The sequence below is a fragment of the Bison bison genome, unplaced genomic scaffold (genome assembly GCF_000754665.1).
Source record: "Bison bison bison isolate TAMUID 2011002044 unplaced genomic scaffold, Bison_UMD1.0 scf7180017864252, whole genome shotgun sequence".
Taxonomy (NCBI): Eukaryota; Metazoa; Chordata; class Mammalia; order Artiodactyla; family Bovidae; genus Bison; species Bison bison.
The window spans coordinates 2,249,650-2,266,358 of NW_011494824.1; the positions used below are offsets into that span (position 1 = coordinate 2,249,650).

General features: G+C 44.7%; 1 protein-coding gene across 1 annotated transcript in view; it reads left to right on the forward strand.

Annotated features, from left to right (window-relative positions):
* The window catches only part of F2R (coagulation factor II (thrombin) receptor), a 19,248-nt gene extending 4,560 nt beyond the window's left edge, over positions 1-14,688 (forward strand). Inside the window, exon 4 of the mRNA XM_010847638.1 lies at positions 11,408-14,688. Within this exon, the coding sequence (XP_010845940.1) occupies positions 11,408-12,606 (1,199 nt within the window). The 3' untranslated portion in view covers positions 12,607-14,688. The remainder of the gene's footprint in view (positions 1-11,407) is intronic.
* The last annotated feature ends 2,021 nt before the right edge of the window (positions 14,689-16,709 follow it).

Consider the following 16,709-nt stretch of genomic DNA (forward strand, 5'->3'; position numbering starts at 1 on the left):
TGTTCATAGGACACGTCCTGCGGTTGGCCCACGCTTCCTTCGCGTGAGGACAGGTACTGGGGCGTTCTGGCCCCTCCTCAGGAATCCTCTCACGTCATCTCTAATGGTTGCCCTTCCAGCCCTGCCTCCTTCTTTTCAGTTCAGCGTGTCTCTGCCCTCCCTTCTTTCCAGCTCAGCATTTCTCTACCTTTTATGTCTAAACAGACGAGCATGCTGTCAGCCCTGACTCGCAGCTCCTCATCAGCTCTGAGTTTGCTCCTTTGCCAGCCTGCTTCCGGCCATCGTTTCCCTGTGCCCTTGCTGCCCCTTCTCTCCTCTCTCGGGCAGCTCACTCCTGTCCTGTCACTGCAGCAGACGGACTCAGCTGAGCCTGAGTTGGAGTTCCGCTGAGACCCTGGAGTCCCCAGGACCCTGCGCTTCTCTCGTCTCACTCTCTCTGGACACACATCCTTCTTTTCCCTTGAAACTCACCCTTCCTCCCTTCTTTCCTTCTCTTCCTCCTTCCCCTTCTCCCTCCTCCCTTCTTTCTTGTCTTCCTCTGCTTCCAAAGTTGAGGTCAATATTGTTCAACACAGGGAATGTAGCCAATATTTTGTAATAATTTTAAATGGAAAGTAACCTTTCAAAACTGTATAAAAAGATTACCTTGAAATGAGTGAAAAGAATTTTTAAATAATGGCATTACACAATATAAGATTGTGCGATTGAGCATATGACGCAGAAATGCAGCCTTTCTTTGACACACACAGTGCAGAGGAGGGGCACGGAATGAAGATATATTAGAGTTAGGGACTGACGCTGCAAGACCGTTGGAAGCCACTGGAAGAAATGAAGAGGACCAAACTGGGGGATAACATTAATATCAAAATTAACTCTATGGATATAAAAATAATTAAACACAATTGAGGTAGAATCTACATAGCATAAAATTAACCATTTTTAAGTTTACAGTTAGTGGCATTTAGCGCATTTACAGTGTGGTACACCTACCGCCGCGCTGCTGCTGCTGCTGCTGCTGCTAAGGCGTTCCAGTCATGTCCGACTCTGTGTGACCCCATAGACGGCAGCCCACCAGGCTCTGCCGTCCCTGGGATTCTCCAGGCAAGAACATTGGAGTGGGTTGCCATTTCCTCCTCCAATGCATGAAAGTGAAAAGTGAAAGTGAAGTCTCTCAGTCGTGCCCGACTCTTAGCGACCCCATGGACTGCAGCCTACCAGGCTCCTCCGTCCATGGGATTTGCCAGGCAAGAGTACTGGAGTGGGGTGCCATCGCCTTCTCCACCTACCACCTCTATCTAGTTCGAAAAGAAATCAGGTCACCATCATGCGCTCGGCCCCATCCCCTACCTCCAGCTCTTGGCAGGGCTGATTTGCTCTGGGTTCACCACTTCTGCGTATTTCCGCACATGAATGGAATCATATCATGCAGCCTTTTGTGTCTGGGGGACTGCATCCCCTTTACTGTGGGATACTCACAGAACCCCAGAAGGATCATCAGGAACCCCAGCCTGGGTTTATTTTTGACTAGGATGACAGTATCCAGGACTCACACTTTTGACATTGAGAATTTTCTGTTTGTTTCCCTACTTTGTGGTTTATTTCATTCTGCCATTCACCTCCTCATGCTTATGCCCAAAACTGTCAGAATACACAGTTCTCTGTCTAGACTGAGCTTCCCCCAGACAGCCTCTCCCACATTGACCTTGGGATGTGTGCGTACTTAGTCGCTCAGTTGTGTCCAACTCTTTGTGATCCCACGGACCGTGGCCCGCCAGCTCTGCTGTCCATGAGGATTCTCCAGGCAAGAAAACTGGAGTGGGTTGCCATTTCCTTCTCCAGGAGAACTTCCCAATCCAGGGATCGAACCCAGGTCTTTCTCATTGCAGGCAGATTCTTTACTGGCTGAGCCACCAGGGAAGCCCTTACCTTGGGATGGTGCTTGGAAAAACCCATGAAGTGATGCCTCCTTTTTCTCCATCCCAAGGCATCCAATGATGTTTTGCCACTTACCAGGCCATTACAGGCCTTTATTTGCTTTCAAAAGAGCCTGCTTTTGGAAATAACAGGAATAATCTGAAATTTGCACTTCAAAACAAATATTGAACTTCAGGAAAGGACCTAATCTAATCTCATCTATTTACACTTCAAGTCTGTAGTGGATTAAAAGTGTCAGGTATTATGTATTATAAAGGAGTGTTTTCTGGTATTTTCTTTTTTGCTAACCAGCAGTAAGGACTCTAAGGAATATGCTTTACATGGTGACAGGGTTGCTGCCTGTATGTTCAGTAAATGCCCGGGGACAGTCATGGTGTACAGTTAACAAAAGTTTTCCCAACCAGTACTCACCTTTACCATGTGCTATGCGTTCATTTTCTACGTGATTTTAAAAGCTTGTTATAGTTCTGTGCATTGATTTCATAAGCAGCGTCAGGTCCCTACCATCATCTCAACACTGGCACAGCAGGCCAGTTCTGTCAGCAGAACTGAGGCTTATGTGGCCTTACAAGAAGAGTTCTGCTTTCCAGGAAGTGCTGTTTATGACCGTTTCTATCATCTCTAGAACGTAGCTTCTTTGAGTTCAGGTTTACAAGCTGCAGTAGGACTTGGGTGGGGTTGGGGGTGGGGATGTGGAAACATTTGGTTCTGGGGAAATCGGCGATGGTAAACATCCTTTACTGTAAATTAGTTTTCCTGTCAGCTCGGCGTCTTGTAGACAGTGGTATCCCCACGCCTGTCCCTCTGGGTGGAGAACGGGCCTGGAGGAATGGGGAGAGCCAGGATCAGAGTCCTTCCCAGAGACCCTGCTAGTCTTCTGACCCCACGAGTTGAGTTGGGCCCTGGCCTTCGGGAGGGGCCCCCACACACGTTTTAGTGCCTGCAGTGGTGTTGGGTACTCTGGTGTTTACATTTTCTGGTTGGCCTTGCTTCCTGTAACCCCTACGCCCCTGGCTTCCCCCAGGTTTGCTTTGGGATGCTCCCAGCCTGCTCCAGAGGGTGGGAGGGGCAGGGGCCACCGCAGGCAGGGGCCGTCTCATCTTCAGTCTGCAGTCAGGGCTTATCTTATTCTCTGATTCTTGTCCTCAGCAGAGATTTTTGTTCATTTACTTGCTCACTTGCTTCTGCCTCATCTGAAACAGTATTCTAAACATCTCTTTCTCTGTTTTGTCCTTGACCGACTCTTACTACATCTGTCCTGTCTGTGAAGGCTGGGTTGTTGGCATGTGGTTGGTGTGTCGCCAAGGTCAGCAGGACTTGTGATTCCCAAGCAGCACCTGTGCCCATCATCAGCTGAACTCACACACTCACATGGCTGTGTCCCACCTGCTGTATATAGTTCCGAAGGGTGGGCAGATTGTTTGGTGAAATGCTAGAGAAGAAAAGCGTACTCTTTCAGGAGCAGGTCCTGAATTCACAGCTTCCTTGAAGAGACAGGGTAAGTGGTGTTCAAAGAGCAGGAGCTTCAGAACCAGGCAGATGTGGCTCAGTCCCCGGCTGCCCCACTTTCTATCTGTGGGGCGTTGGATCAGTCACTTAGCCTCTGCACATCCTTGTTGTCTGTAAAATAGGCTCTGTCACGCTTATCTCATAAAAATACTGGGGTTACATGAGGTAGGTAAGTGAAATATCGAGCACAAAGTAACTGCTCAACAAATGTCTTCTTCATACCCACACCCTCCATATTCCAGAAACGCCTTGGAAGGGCTGGTGTAGCATGAATTCTCTCAGTGTAAAGCTGTGTTCACACAAACAGTCAAGCACCTTTTCCCCTTCAAAACTAAGACAAAACAGAAATGAAAGCAAAAACTGTTGTCTTTAGTTTTTGGTGGCTAGTAATGTGCATAAAATGTTTTTCTTCTTTTATTTCTCACTTTTCATTATGGAAATTTTCAAAGATACCTAATGTGGGCAGTACAATTACCCCCTATATGCTTTATTTGTATCCTCACTTTCCTCCTCTCCAAATGGACAATTTTAAAGCAAATCCCAGACACACGGTATCTTTTCATGTGTAAATATATCACTATATATACTTCATGTAACCAGAGTGACGTTATAACACCTAAGAAGACTGAACAACAGTTTCTTAATATTGTGAACTATTCGAATGGTCAGTGTTCACATTTCGCTGATTGTCTCATAAATGCTTTTTCGGTTGGTTTATTTGAATTGGGGTCAAATGAGGTCCGCTGTTGCATTAGGTTGACGTACCCTTAAGTCTCTCTTAACCTGTAATGGTTTTCCCTCTCCTCTTTTTTCAAGGCTCTGTGTCAGAGAAACTGGGTCATCTCTCTTCTAGACTTTCCTGTTACATACTGGGTCTATCCAGCAGGGCTGTTCAACATGCCCTTCTCTCCTGTGCATTTTCTGTAATGTGGTCCATTTGGAGACTTAGCCTGATTTATTTGGCTTTTCTCCAAGACTGCCTGACCTAGTGGTGGTGTGTGCACACCTGTTACATCACCTGTTTGTTTTTAATTTGTTTGGCTACACCAGTCTCAGTTGTAGCATATGGGATCTAGTGCCTTGTCCAGAGATTGAACCCAGGTCCCTGCGCTGAGAGCGCAGATCCTAGCCCCCGGGCCGCCAGGGAAGTCCTGTCTCTCTTTTTTGAGAACTTAAGGTTGCACAGTGGACTCGGGTGTGCTCAAGTGACCCAGTTATCAGAGTTCCTATCACCTATCCTTACACCTCAACCTTTTTTTTTTTTAAGAGACTAATGATCATTGGACTAAATCTTATTTCATTAAGCACTTCAAGATGCATTTCTAAATCTGTCATTGTTTCTGTGTTTATAAGCTGGGATTATTTTATAAACTAGAAGTTTCCTTCATTGACTATTTGGCTTCCCCAAAATATTTTCAATATAGAAAAGGCAAGATAAATGCTGAATCTGGCCTTTATTTACCAATTTTCATACTGGGTCCCCTCGTTTCCTCCAAAAGTGACCCAAAAAGGTTTTATTTTCCTTGAAGTATAATTATGAACTCATCAGTTCAGTCACTCAGTCATGCCTGACTCTTTGCGACCCCGTGGTCTGCAGCACGCCAGGCCTCCCCGTCCATCACCAACTCCCAGAGCTTACTCAAACCCATGTCCATTGAGTCGGTGATGCCATCCAACCATCTCATTTTCTGTTGTCCCCTTATCCTCCCGCCCTCAATCTTTCCCAGCATCAGGGTCTTTTCCAGTGAGTCAGCTCTTGGCATCAAGTGGCCAGAGTATTGGAGTTTCAGCTTCAGCATCAGTCCTTCCAATGAATATTCAGGACTGATTTCCTTTAGTATCCACTGGTTGGATCTCCTTTCTGTCTCTCAAGAGTCTTCTCCAGCACCACAGTTCAAAAGCATCAATTCTTCGGTGCTCAGCTTTCCTTATAGTCCAACTCTCTCATCCATACATGACTACTAGAAAAACCATAACTTTGACTAGATGGACCTTTGTTGGCAAAGTAATGTCTCTGCTTTTTAATACGCTGTCTAGTTTGGTCATAACTTTTTTCCAAGGAGCAAGCATCTTTTAATTTCATGGCTGCAGTCACCATCTGCAGTGATTTTGGAGCCCCCCAAAATAAAGTCTGACACTCTTTCCATTGTTTCTCCATCTATTTGCCATGAAGTGATGGGACCAGATGCCATGATCTTAGTTTTCTGAATGTTGAGCTTTAAACCAACTTTTTCACTCTCCTCTTTCACTTTCAAGAGGCTCTTTAGTTCTTCTCTTTCTGCCATAAGGGTGGTGTCATCTGCATATCTGAGATTATTGCTATTTCTCCCGGCAATCTTGATTCCAGTTTCTGCTTCATTGAGTCCAGCATTTCTCATGATGTACTCTGCATATAAGTTAAATAAGCAGGGTGACAATATACAGCCTTGACATACACCTTTTCCTATTTGGAACCAGTCTGTTGTTCCATGTCCAGTTCTAACTGTTGCTTCCTGACCTGCAGATAGGTTTCTTAAGAGGCAGATCAGGTGGTCTGGTATTCCCATCTCTTTCAGAATTTTCCACATTTTTTTGTGATCTACACAGTCAAAGGCTCTGGCATAGTCAATAAAACAGAAGTAGACATTTTTCTGGAACTCTTTTGCTTTTTCGGTCATCCAACAGATGTTGGCAATTTGATCTCTGGTTCCTCTGCCTTTTCTAATAGATCTTAACAAATATGACGTTCTCCCACATTTCCATGCATTTCTGTCATTATTCTCTTAATGATCTTTGGCCACTGGGAAGGGCCCTTGGACTGACTTCAGAGTCTTTCTGACCTGACCGTAATGTTCTTTGAAGACATTGAGGGGTCGTCTTGTGCACTTCCTCCCCCAGATCTGGCACCAGCAGTTTCTTTAAGGAGCACTTCTTTTCATGATGCGTGATTCCATCTGAGACCGTCGAGTATCCCACTCATGTTGTTTTCTGCTTGGAGTTAGTATGTTTCCATCATTCTTCCATCACCCCCTTCTTGATTGCCCTTTAGCCTGTAGTGTTGAGTCACTGGTGGGGAAGTGCAGGGGACAGCTGTCCTTCTCTCTGAATGTAGGCAAGGTCCTGGGATTTCTGGTTTCTTAACCCACCAAGGGTGAGCCCTCTGGGCCAAAGCTCTGAGTCAGAACTGAAGCTGGCATATTCTGGGAGGCTGACATGGTATAAATCCCAGGATCATGAGGGACCTTGAGAGAACATCTGGGCACCACTCTGCTTCTAGGCCAGATCTCGTCAAAGTCAGAAAAAGTGCCATGCCTGACTTATAATTTCTAAGTCTCCAGAGTTAGAGAGTCCACATTCAAACTCATTAGCAATAGTCTATGTTCAACAATCAAAATTACTCTAGAGCCATTTCAGGAAACCTGAATTAAGTGAAACTTTTGCAACAAATATGAGGATCAATTTTAGGACCTGACCTAGGTTTTCTTTTTTTTTTTAAGCCATAACTTACCAATAAAAACACAGATGTTACAGGGGTTTTCGATCCACTGACAGGCACTTTCTCCTTGACCTAGGACTAAAGTAAAAGCAAGATTCCCAAACTCAAATTTCAGCCCAAGGCACAAGCTAGTTGGATTTATCTAGTCACCTGGAATTGGTTTTATTCTTTCTTTGATGCTGGTATACAGTTAAATAAACAAAATTTACTGACATCCTGTAATCCCATAAAGGCCAAAATATCAAAACCTGTGGTGGCAAGAAAAGGTGACACCTTAGGCAATGATATCTATTCACGGGATTATGCATTCTTCCTGGGCTCCAGCCTATAAAAATGTCATGTTCGACATACTGCCCAAGAAGGCCGAGCCAGAGAAGAAATTTTTGAAAACAAATACTGATTCCCAAAGTGTTGGGTTGGCCATAAAGTTCATTCGGGTTTTTCCATAAGCTACAAGAGAAAAAGCCGAATGAAATTTTTGGCCAACCAAGACTAGCTACGGCGCAAAGCCTAATGACAATTTTATGTTCAGGCCAAGTGACAGCGTCTAAGAGTTGAGTTGTGAGTGTTCGTAGATTTCCAGGGTGTCACTCCTCTGGGTCACGGCCTGATGCTCATGTAGCTTGCACATAGGCATGCATGTGCTTGTCTCCCCTCTATACGTGACATGACGAGTCCTCAATCCGGCCAAGCCCCCCGAGGACTTTCTGCAGCAGAAAGTTATGTTATTTTAAGGTTCCTGTGGGTCAGCATTTTTAAAGACACATATCTTTGTGGTCCTGAAGTGCCAGAACTCATTCATTTCTTTTCTTCCACCTCCCACACATTCATGACTTCGAGGGTAGCCTCACTTCCCTCCCACGGGGCCCGTTGAACCAGGGTCTGGATCCCACGTGACCTGATCAATACACACAGAGTGAATTAGATGCATCACAAGAGGAGGGAAGTGATCCTTGAGGGAAAGGTTGTGAATTTGAAATTTGATTTACGGCTCTGAATGCTGGGGCTCTGTACCTTACAGCCTCTCCATGTCCCTCGTCACACAGAAAAACTAAACACAGTTATATGTTGAGGGAGGGAAGAGGAACACAGATTCCATCTTAATTTCTTTGCTTTTTTAATTTTTTGCTCTCAAAACAATTGAGAGCAAGAAACAAACTACATTGAAGTGATGGGGAAGGATAATAATTTCTCACACTGGTTAATTTTTGAAGTTTACAAAGTGAACATATATCCTCATTTCATGTGTGATGCTCCAAGCTGCCAGCAGGTATTGAATCTTCCCGTTTCAGTGATCCTGAGACTGAGTTCAGAGGAGTTAAGTGACTCCTGGTAGAGGCAGCTGTTGTTTGTTGTTCGGACTCTTTTGCAACCCCACGGACTGTAGCCCTCCAGGCTCCTCTGTCCATAGGATTTCCCAAGCAAGAATACTGGAGTTGGTTCTTGTTTCCTACTCCAGGGGATCTTTCTGACTCCGGTATCGAACCTGCGTCTTCTCTATTGCAGGTGAATTCTTTACCGCTGAGCCATCGGGTAGAGCCAGCATTAGAATGTAAATCTATAAGTAAAAGCCAATTTAAGGACCACACCTCCTACCTGTGGGCCAGGGTACTAGAGAGACTTGGAGATTAAATAGGAACTATTTCCCACCCTTGGGGAACAACCTCGATATCTATGTACACTCAGGCTCATCACTGCAGATTTTTGTTCTTCCCGTGGGACAGATCGAGACTTTATCCTCAGGGGACCCGTTCGTGCTCTTGCTACGGTCATCTGACGTCAAGCTTTCGGTACCAGGCCCTGCTCTACTGTGGATCAGTTGGTGCCACTCTAGGTTTGCTCTTCATTTTGGAAATAGATGCCAATTTATTGTGTTTTATTTTGTAGTTCTAGAAGTCCCGTTGGTTGGTTTCATTGCTATTTTCTATTTCTTCATTCATTTCAATGAAATCTTTCTCTTTCCTCATTAAAGCATCGTTGCAGCACACTCTTTAAAATCCTTATCTGCAAGTTGTAGCATCTGAGTCATCTTGGGATTGGTTTCCATTGACTATCCCTTTCTCTTGAGACTGGGTCACACTTTGCTGATTCTCTTTATAGCGAATGATTTTTAACTGTATGCTGAATATTATCCTACTGTAAACACTCAAGATTTTGTCTTATTTCTCTAAAGAGTGTTGCTGTTTTTGCTTTAGCAGGCAGTTAATTTGGTTGAACTCAAACTGCAAATGTTTCCTCTTGAGCAAAAAAGCTCAAACAGCACTTCCATTCTTTTAAGTCTAGCAGAGCAGCTTCATTTCTCCCCTGAGTGTGCCCCAAACCTGGGGCAGAATTTACACTGGACTCTGCGGCTCTCCATGCCTCTCCGACTTGCTCTTTTCTGGGATTCTTTCCTCAGTTTCCAGTGACTGTGGTTGCCCTGAACATTGTCTTCCAGTTCTTCAGGCCACAGAGACTATGAGGTTTCTATCTGAGTTTCAGCCATCTTTCATGGCACTGACTTTGGCCTCCTCTCAAGCTAAAAGCCACTGAAAGCCAGAAACCCACTGGTTGCCATCTTTTCTTTCAAGACCCATCCCTCCCCTCCCCAACACGACTGTGAACCTACATAGCTTCAGATCACTGATTCGGAGGAGGAAAGGAATCCAGAGTCTGTAATTTTTGTTTAGGGGATAGTTGGGTCTGGTAAGGACCTTCCAGAAGCAGCATTCTCTTTTACTGCATCATGCTTTTCTGTGTAAGTTTTTGTTTGCAGGAACGTTCCAGTACTGAAAAATAAAACTGAAAGCTGGAAATTTCACTGTACTTATCTCATTTCCAGCCAGTTCTCAATCCCCTGACCTCAGTTCTGAGTGACATATGTCCAGCCTTTGTGGTAATCGCCCCCAGGGATGGAAGCCTCATCCTTTTCCCCTGGGGTTTCTGTCCCCACTCTTCAGCTCCTCAAAGCCCAACAGAAGCTCTCTGTCCAAGTCCCCTCAGTGACAGAATGACAGTGCGGCTCCCGGGAAGCCAATGCTGGTGGAGTCCAGCAGCTGAATGCTGCATTTCTGTGATGAACATTTCCACTGGAGGTTTTTGGTGGAGGAGGGTGATAAAGGAAGGATGTTTGCAGCAGAGCCTTTATAGTAATTTCTAGTTGACACTCAAAAGAGCCTGGCTGGCCTGGCATCTGCCTGGATGCATGTGGCATTTTGGAACTGAGCTGAGGGAGGCACTGACCTAGAACTGGTGCTGCTCCACTGACCCACTGAGGAGGGAGACAGGGAAGATGACTCAAGTGGTAGGTGCCTTGTGGTTTCATTAGACAGTAACCTGAGGGACTGTGGCTTGGACCCAAAGATGATGAGAGATTAGGGACATTCTACTGTGTAAACAAGCCGAAGCTAGTAAAGGAGAGCTTCTATCACCCGGATAATTGTCATGGAAACTGGGTCCCCTCAGTCTTGCTCAAGGAGAAGGCAATGGCAACCCCACTCCAGTACTCTTGCCTGGAAAATGCCATGGACGGAGGAGCCTGGTGGGCTGCAGTCCATGAGGTGGCTAAGAGGCGGACACGACTAAGCGACTTCACTTTCACTTTTCACTTTCATGCACTGGAGAAGGAACTGGCAACCCACTCCAATGTTCTTGCCTGGAGAATCCCAGGGATGAGAGATCCTGGTGGGCTGCCGTCTATGGGGTCGCCCAGAGTTGGACACAACTGAAGTGACTTAGCAGCAGCAGCAGCAGCAGTCTTGTTCAAAGTCACCTCTAGCTCCATAAGCTTTAAGATGTTCCCTCAACTTTCTGTGTTGATTTTTCCATGAGGGAGAATGGATTTCAAGGGGTAGCCACAAACCAAATGGGGGGAAAAAATGTATACCTGCAGGCCTATGGAGGAAAGAGAAGTCATGTAGCCTGGGGTAATTTGTTTATATAGACAGTGGCTCACATAGAAAAGAAGTCATGGCTTTTTTCTTTTACATCAGCCTGTACTCAGCCTGTCCTGATATCTGCAGCAGAGATCTCTGAAAGTCTGTGGTTCACCTCATCTCTCTGAGGAGCAGAGCTTGAAAAGCGTTTGCTTGTGCCAGAACAAAATGTGGTACACTATCTTGAGTTAGCTAATTCCCTGATGAAGTCTGGGCTTCCCTGGTGGCTCAGTGGTAATGAACCCACCTGCCAGTGCAGGAGACTCAGGTTCGATCCCTGGGTCCGGAAGATCCCCTAGAGAAGGAAATGGCAACCCACTCCATTATACTTGCCTGGGAAATCCCCAGGGACAGAGGAGCCTGGCGGGCTACAGCCCGTGGGGTCGCACAGAGTCAGATGCAATGGAGCGCACACACAGAGACACACACACAGATAAAGTCTGTCATCCATTGAGTGTCACATGCTCTTTACCACCAACTCTCCCAGGAAGAAAACAAAAAGCCAAAGTCAAGTGTACTCTCTCCTTGTCTCTTTTGCCTTCTTAATTCCTTTAAAAATTTTTTTACTTTTCAGGGACAGACCCAACAAACGGTACTGTGGGTCCTCGGTCTTTCTTTCTCAGGAATTCCAATGACGGATATGAACAAATCCCACTGCCAGAGGACGAGGACTCCAGTGAAGGTGAATTCACAGAAGACAGATTAAGCTCAGGCAACAGAAGCAGCCCGCCTCAAAAGTCACCCCCTGGGTTTATCTCCAAATCCGCCTCAGGATATCTGACCAGCGACTGGCTGACTGTCTTTATCCCCTCAGTCTACACGGGCGTGTTCCTCGTCAGCCTTCCTCTGAACATCATGGCCGTCGTGGTGTTCGTCTTGAAGATGAAGGTCAAGAAGCCGGCCGTGGTGTACATGCTGCACCTGGCCGCGGCAGACGTACTCTTCGTGTGTGTGCTTCCGTTCAAGATCAGCTACTACTTCTCCGGAAGCGACTGGAGGTTCGGGTCTGCCATGTGCCGCTTCGTCACGGCGGCCTTCTACGGGAACATGTACGCCTCCATCATGCTCATGACGGCCATCAGCGTCGACCGCTTCCTGGCCGTGGTGTACCCCATCCAGTCCCTCTCCTGGCGGACCCTGGGGCGCGCTTCCTTCATCTGCCTGGCCATCTGGGCCATGGCCATCGCGGGGGTGGCGCCCCTGCTCCTGCAGGAGCAGGCCACCCAGGTGCCGGGGCTCAACATCCCCGCCTGCCACGACGTGCTCAACCAGACGCTGCTGGAAGGCTACTACTCGTACTACTTCTCCGCCTTCTCCGCCGTCTTCTTCTTCGTGCCGCTGACCCTTTCCACCGTCTGTTACGTGTCCATCATCCGATGCCTCAGCTCTTCCACGGTTGCCAACCAGAACAAGAAGTCCCGGGCTTTGCTCCTGTCCGCGGCTGTCTTCTGCATCTTCATCCTTTGCTTTGGACCCACAAACATCCTTCTGCTTCTCCACTACGCGTTCCTTTCAAGCTCTGATCCCATGACAGAGGCCGCCTACTTTGCCTACCTCCTGTGTGTCTGCGTCAGCAGCATAAGCTGTTGCATCGACCCCTTGATATACTACTATGCTTCCTCGGAGTGCCAGAGGCACCTCTCTGCTATCTTACACTGCAAAGAAAGTTCAGATCCCGGCAGCTGTAACAGCAGCGGTCAGCTGATGCCAAGTAAAATGGACACCTGCTCTAGTAACCTGAGTAGCAGTCTATACAAAAAGCTCTTAACTTAGGAAAAGGGACTGACAGTGAGTTAAAAAGAAAATGTTAAAAAAGCAAATCACCTGAGGAGTCAACTTCATCCCTGACAGAAGTGTTTCCTTTACCATCCAAAACAACAAACTTGTGATTTATGTGGCTCCCTAGGAGAGCTTGTATATTTGTTAGTTACAGACAAAAGTAACAGGAATAGAAAACATTCCAAGAGAGTATTGCCAGAGTTACCACAAGAACTAAGCATCTCTGTTTTTATATATTTACATGCTGATTATAGATATATGTGTGTATGTGTGAATTTATACACATGGACTTATATCATTTGCAGTACAGTATAGAATAGGCACTTGGAAACCCTCTCTTTTTTCACCAGAGACTATGGAAATAAACTCTGATTTTCTGATTTAACATGCAAAGTTTAGGTTGGAGTTTAACTCGGAACATCTGAAGAAGCCCATGAGGAGTGAGGGATTCTACACTTTGGACTCGCACAGCTTTTGCAAATAAATGTATTTTTAAATTGTTCAACAGCAATGTTTAAATTGTTGGGGGATGAGACTTAGTACTAGCTGTGTGTACAGAAAGTTCTTTTGTTTTTCTTGTTAAATATATCGATGTTTGAATTCTTAAAATTATTAAAGCGGATGAAAACAGATGATGTGGGTAGCATTTTTGCTGCTTTACACGCCACGTGTGTAAACTGAGAATGAGCAGAAGTCCCACCAGTGACCTGAGGCTGGCTTTCAAAGCGACTTGCCCCCCTCCCCCAGATGAAAGACTCCAGGCAGTAGATACAAGACAGAGCCACGTGTTTGCTATCCTCTGCTGGGATTCCCCCAAGGATTGGCCATGAGCTTATCATGTTTATTAGAAATTGGAGTAGGATGTGCCATCCCAAGAGATAATGAACATAGAAGACTTCTCTGCCTATTTTAAGAGTGGAGAAAGAAGGCATGTCTGCTTGCAGCAGTTAGGCTGCAAGGGTCACTGTCAGCTGGAACCAGCCACAGACAAGCATGGACAGTCATCGTGTGCTCTAGGCACGCATGGGTGCTGGGCAGACAGAGTTGAGTCAGTCTGAAACCTACTCTGGAGAATAACAAAGTGGACCAACATATGGTGTGGACAAGAAATGCATCAATATGTAAAGAAGTGGTTTAGCCAGATGCCACCAGGAAGTGCCACATAATAGAGCCTGGCGGGTGAAGAACTTTGAACATTTGGGTTACTGCTTCCTGTGGTTATAACTTGAGATGAAAACATCATATATTACAGGAAGCATGTTTTTAAAAATAAGTCCTTCAGTAACAGAATATGAAATGTTTTATTACAGTGTTATTCAAGCAAGATAATTATAAATTCTGTATATAATATCATCATCAGTCTATGTATCAACATGAAAGCAAAGTTATACATAAAAGATTGAAAAAATAAAACATCAACTAAGGAGAAAAAGTAAGTCCTTCAGTCTGACTTAATTGGACACTATTTACCAATGTTTTGTTCAGTACATACTCAAATCAGATTTTTTAAAAAGCATTAATTATGTCAGATTAGAAATGGCAGAAGAAATGGAATTGACTTTGAAATCTAGGAAAATATTCTCCATTTTTTCCATTCACTTTTATTAAGAGTTAATGAAATGACTTTAAAAGCATTTTTAACCCTATGATGAGTATCAAGTACAGAATATCCTCATGTATTTAGCAAAATAATTAAAAATAATGTTGATATATATCTTTTTTCCTTATGAAAAAACATTGGCATTTTAAACAAACAGAAAGCTGTAAGACAAGTGCTTACAATTTAAAAGAGCAAAATGTTTCCAAATGCCATTGAATAATTTACATAAATGTATGTATTGTAAGTAAAAGTTAACATTGTTTTTATTAATTTGGTTACTATATTCATTTTATATAATTTAGTGAAGATATGCTGTCACTGTTTATTCATTGTTTATATTGAAATACTGACTTAAAATCTGACTTAATAAGACCCATTACTGTATTATCAGTATGTACTTATATTACATCACTGTTTTTATGTTCTTTTTTTTAAATGTATATAACCTCTATTAATAAACCTGAAGGTTTGCTTGATAACTGTTTGGAATAAAATTTTATTGTGTCTTTAGAGCCTGGCAGGAAGGCCGGTCTAAGGATTTAGCTGTTGTTTGTTGTTTAGTCAGGAAGTCACCTCAGACTCTTTGTGACCCCGAGGACTGTGGCCCACCAGACTCCACTGTCCATCAAACCCACGTCTCGTGCATTGGCAGGCAGATTCTTTACCACTCAGCCACCAGGGAAGCCATTAATGAAGAGACGATTTGCAGAAGTGTGGGCCAGGGTTAAGGGGCTTCCCAGGTGACAGCAGTGATAAAGAACCTGCCTGCCAGTGCAGGAGACGTAAGGAACGTGGGCTCAACCCCTGGGTTGGGAGAATCCCCTGGAGGAGGGTGTGGTAACCCACTCCAGTGTTCTTGCCTGGAGAAGTCCATGGACAGAAGAGCCTGGGGGGCTACAGTCCATAGGGTCACACAGAGGCAAACACCACTGAAGCGACTTAGCACGCACGCACAGCCAGGGTTAAGGGAACCAAGAGCTGGTGAAGAGCCCCAGGGACTAGCGGTTAAGGAAAGCTGTTACACCCCAGGCCCAAAGCAGGTTGGCAGGACAGATAAACAGACATTCTCTCCTCATACCTTGATGTCTGTTGGTGCCTCCCATTGCTCCTGATTTTAACCTGCACCCCAAGGTCAAGGGAACCTGGGTGATATAGCCCATAAAGGTGAGTTTTTTGGGGCACAGAGAATGGAACTGGAAGGGAAAAAGAAAAGTACAATTTCTACCAAAAGCTTTGGTAGTTAATTACAAAACTTTCTGTGTCTTTTTTTTTCTTTTTTTAAGCCCTTCTTAGGAAAATTTAAGGTTATATCATTGAGAGTATGTTCAGATTCCTGGGTTATGAGCATTGTGGATAGTCTGCAGTTCTTTCCTAGTGAAGAAAGAAACCAATGTCAGAGGTTGAAACTTAAGGAAGAGTTGCTCTTGAGTGACACTCCTTTGCCGTCCAACATTTCCTGGGGCAGAGGGAGGAGGAGGAATTAAAAGCAAAATTATAAGTACCTATGAGAGCTGGATAGGTACAAATTCTGATAATGTATTTCTAGATGCATAGTCAACAGAAAAGTTATTTCAACTAAGAAGAATTATTCCGCACACAGCACTTGTAAGTTAACACATGAACTTAAGTTCCTGAGGCCTGGAGTCTGCATAATATTTCAGGAATGGATCTATTGAATGAGTCAGCTCAGGTCACGGTCGCCAGAAAATGGGATCCATCCTCAAACCAGAGAATGACCTTTAAGCTCTTCCATTGTCGTTTTTAAAAATATGCTTGAAACCAAAAACATTTGAATTTTCTTAACCCAAAAAAGTATGTTTTTTCCACAAAGTCAAAATAGGATTTTAAAGGAAGTGGAATACTTGACTGTTAAATATACACAAGGAAAATTTGAGGTTACAGTTCTTAATTTAAGAAATGAAGAGAAATGTCAGTATGTCCCTCAGGAAGTCTTAAGCTATGGGAGCAAAATGGAAAAACTGAAGCAATGTTTTTGAGGAAGTTTTTTCCCTGAGGCCTGGGCCTTTGCACTGGTAGCTTCTCACTTAGGTGCCATCATGAACTTAACTGGGAAAATAGTCACGAATAATAATTTCCTGGCAGAATTGGCATAGCTGTGTGTCAAAACTGCTAGAATAAATGTGCATGGAGAATAATTAACCACAGGATGCGCTGAGTGTGATTTATGAAGGAGTTGCAGTTCAGGAAGCTGTAACCTGAGCAGAGAGGAGAAATGCTCTAATTCTGTGATTCTCAGTCCCTGAGACCCTTTCAGAATGTGCACCCAGTCAGAACTGTCTTGAAACACTAAGATAACGTTTTGATCTGATTCTCTCACGAGTATCAGTTCAGTTCAGTTAAGTCGCTTAGTCATGTCCAACTCTTTGCGACCCCATGAATCGCAGCACACCAGGCCTTCCTGTCCATCACCAACTCCCGGAGTTCACCCAAACTCATGTGCATCGAGTCAGTGATGCCATCCAGCCATCTCATCCTC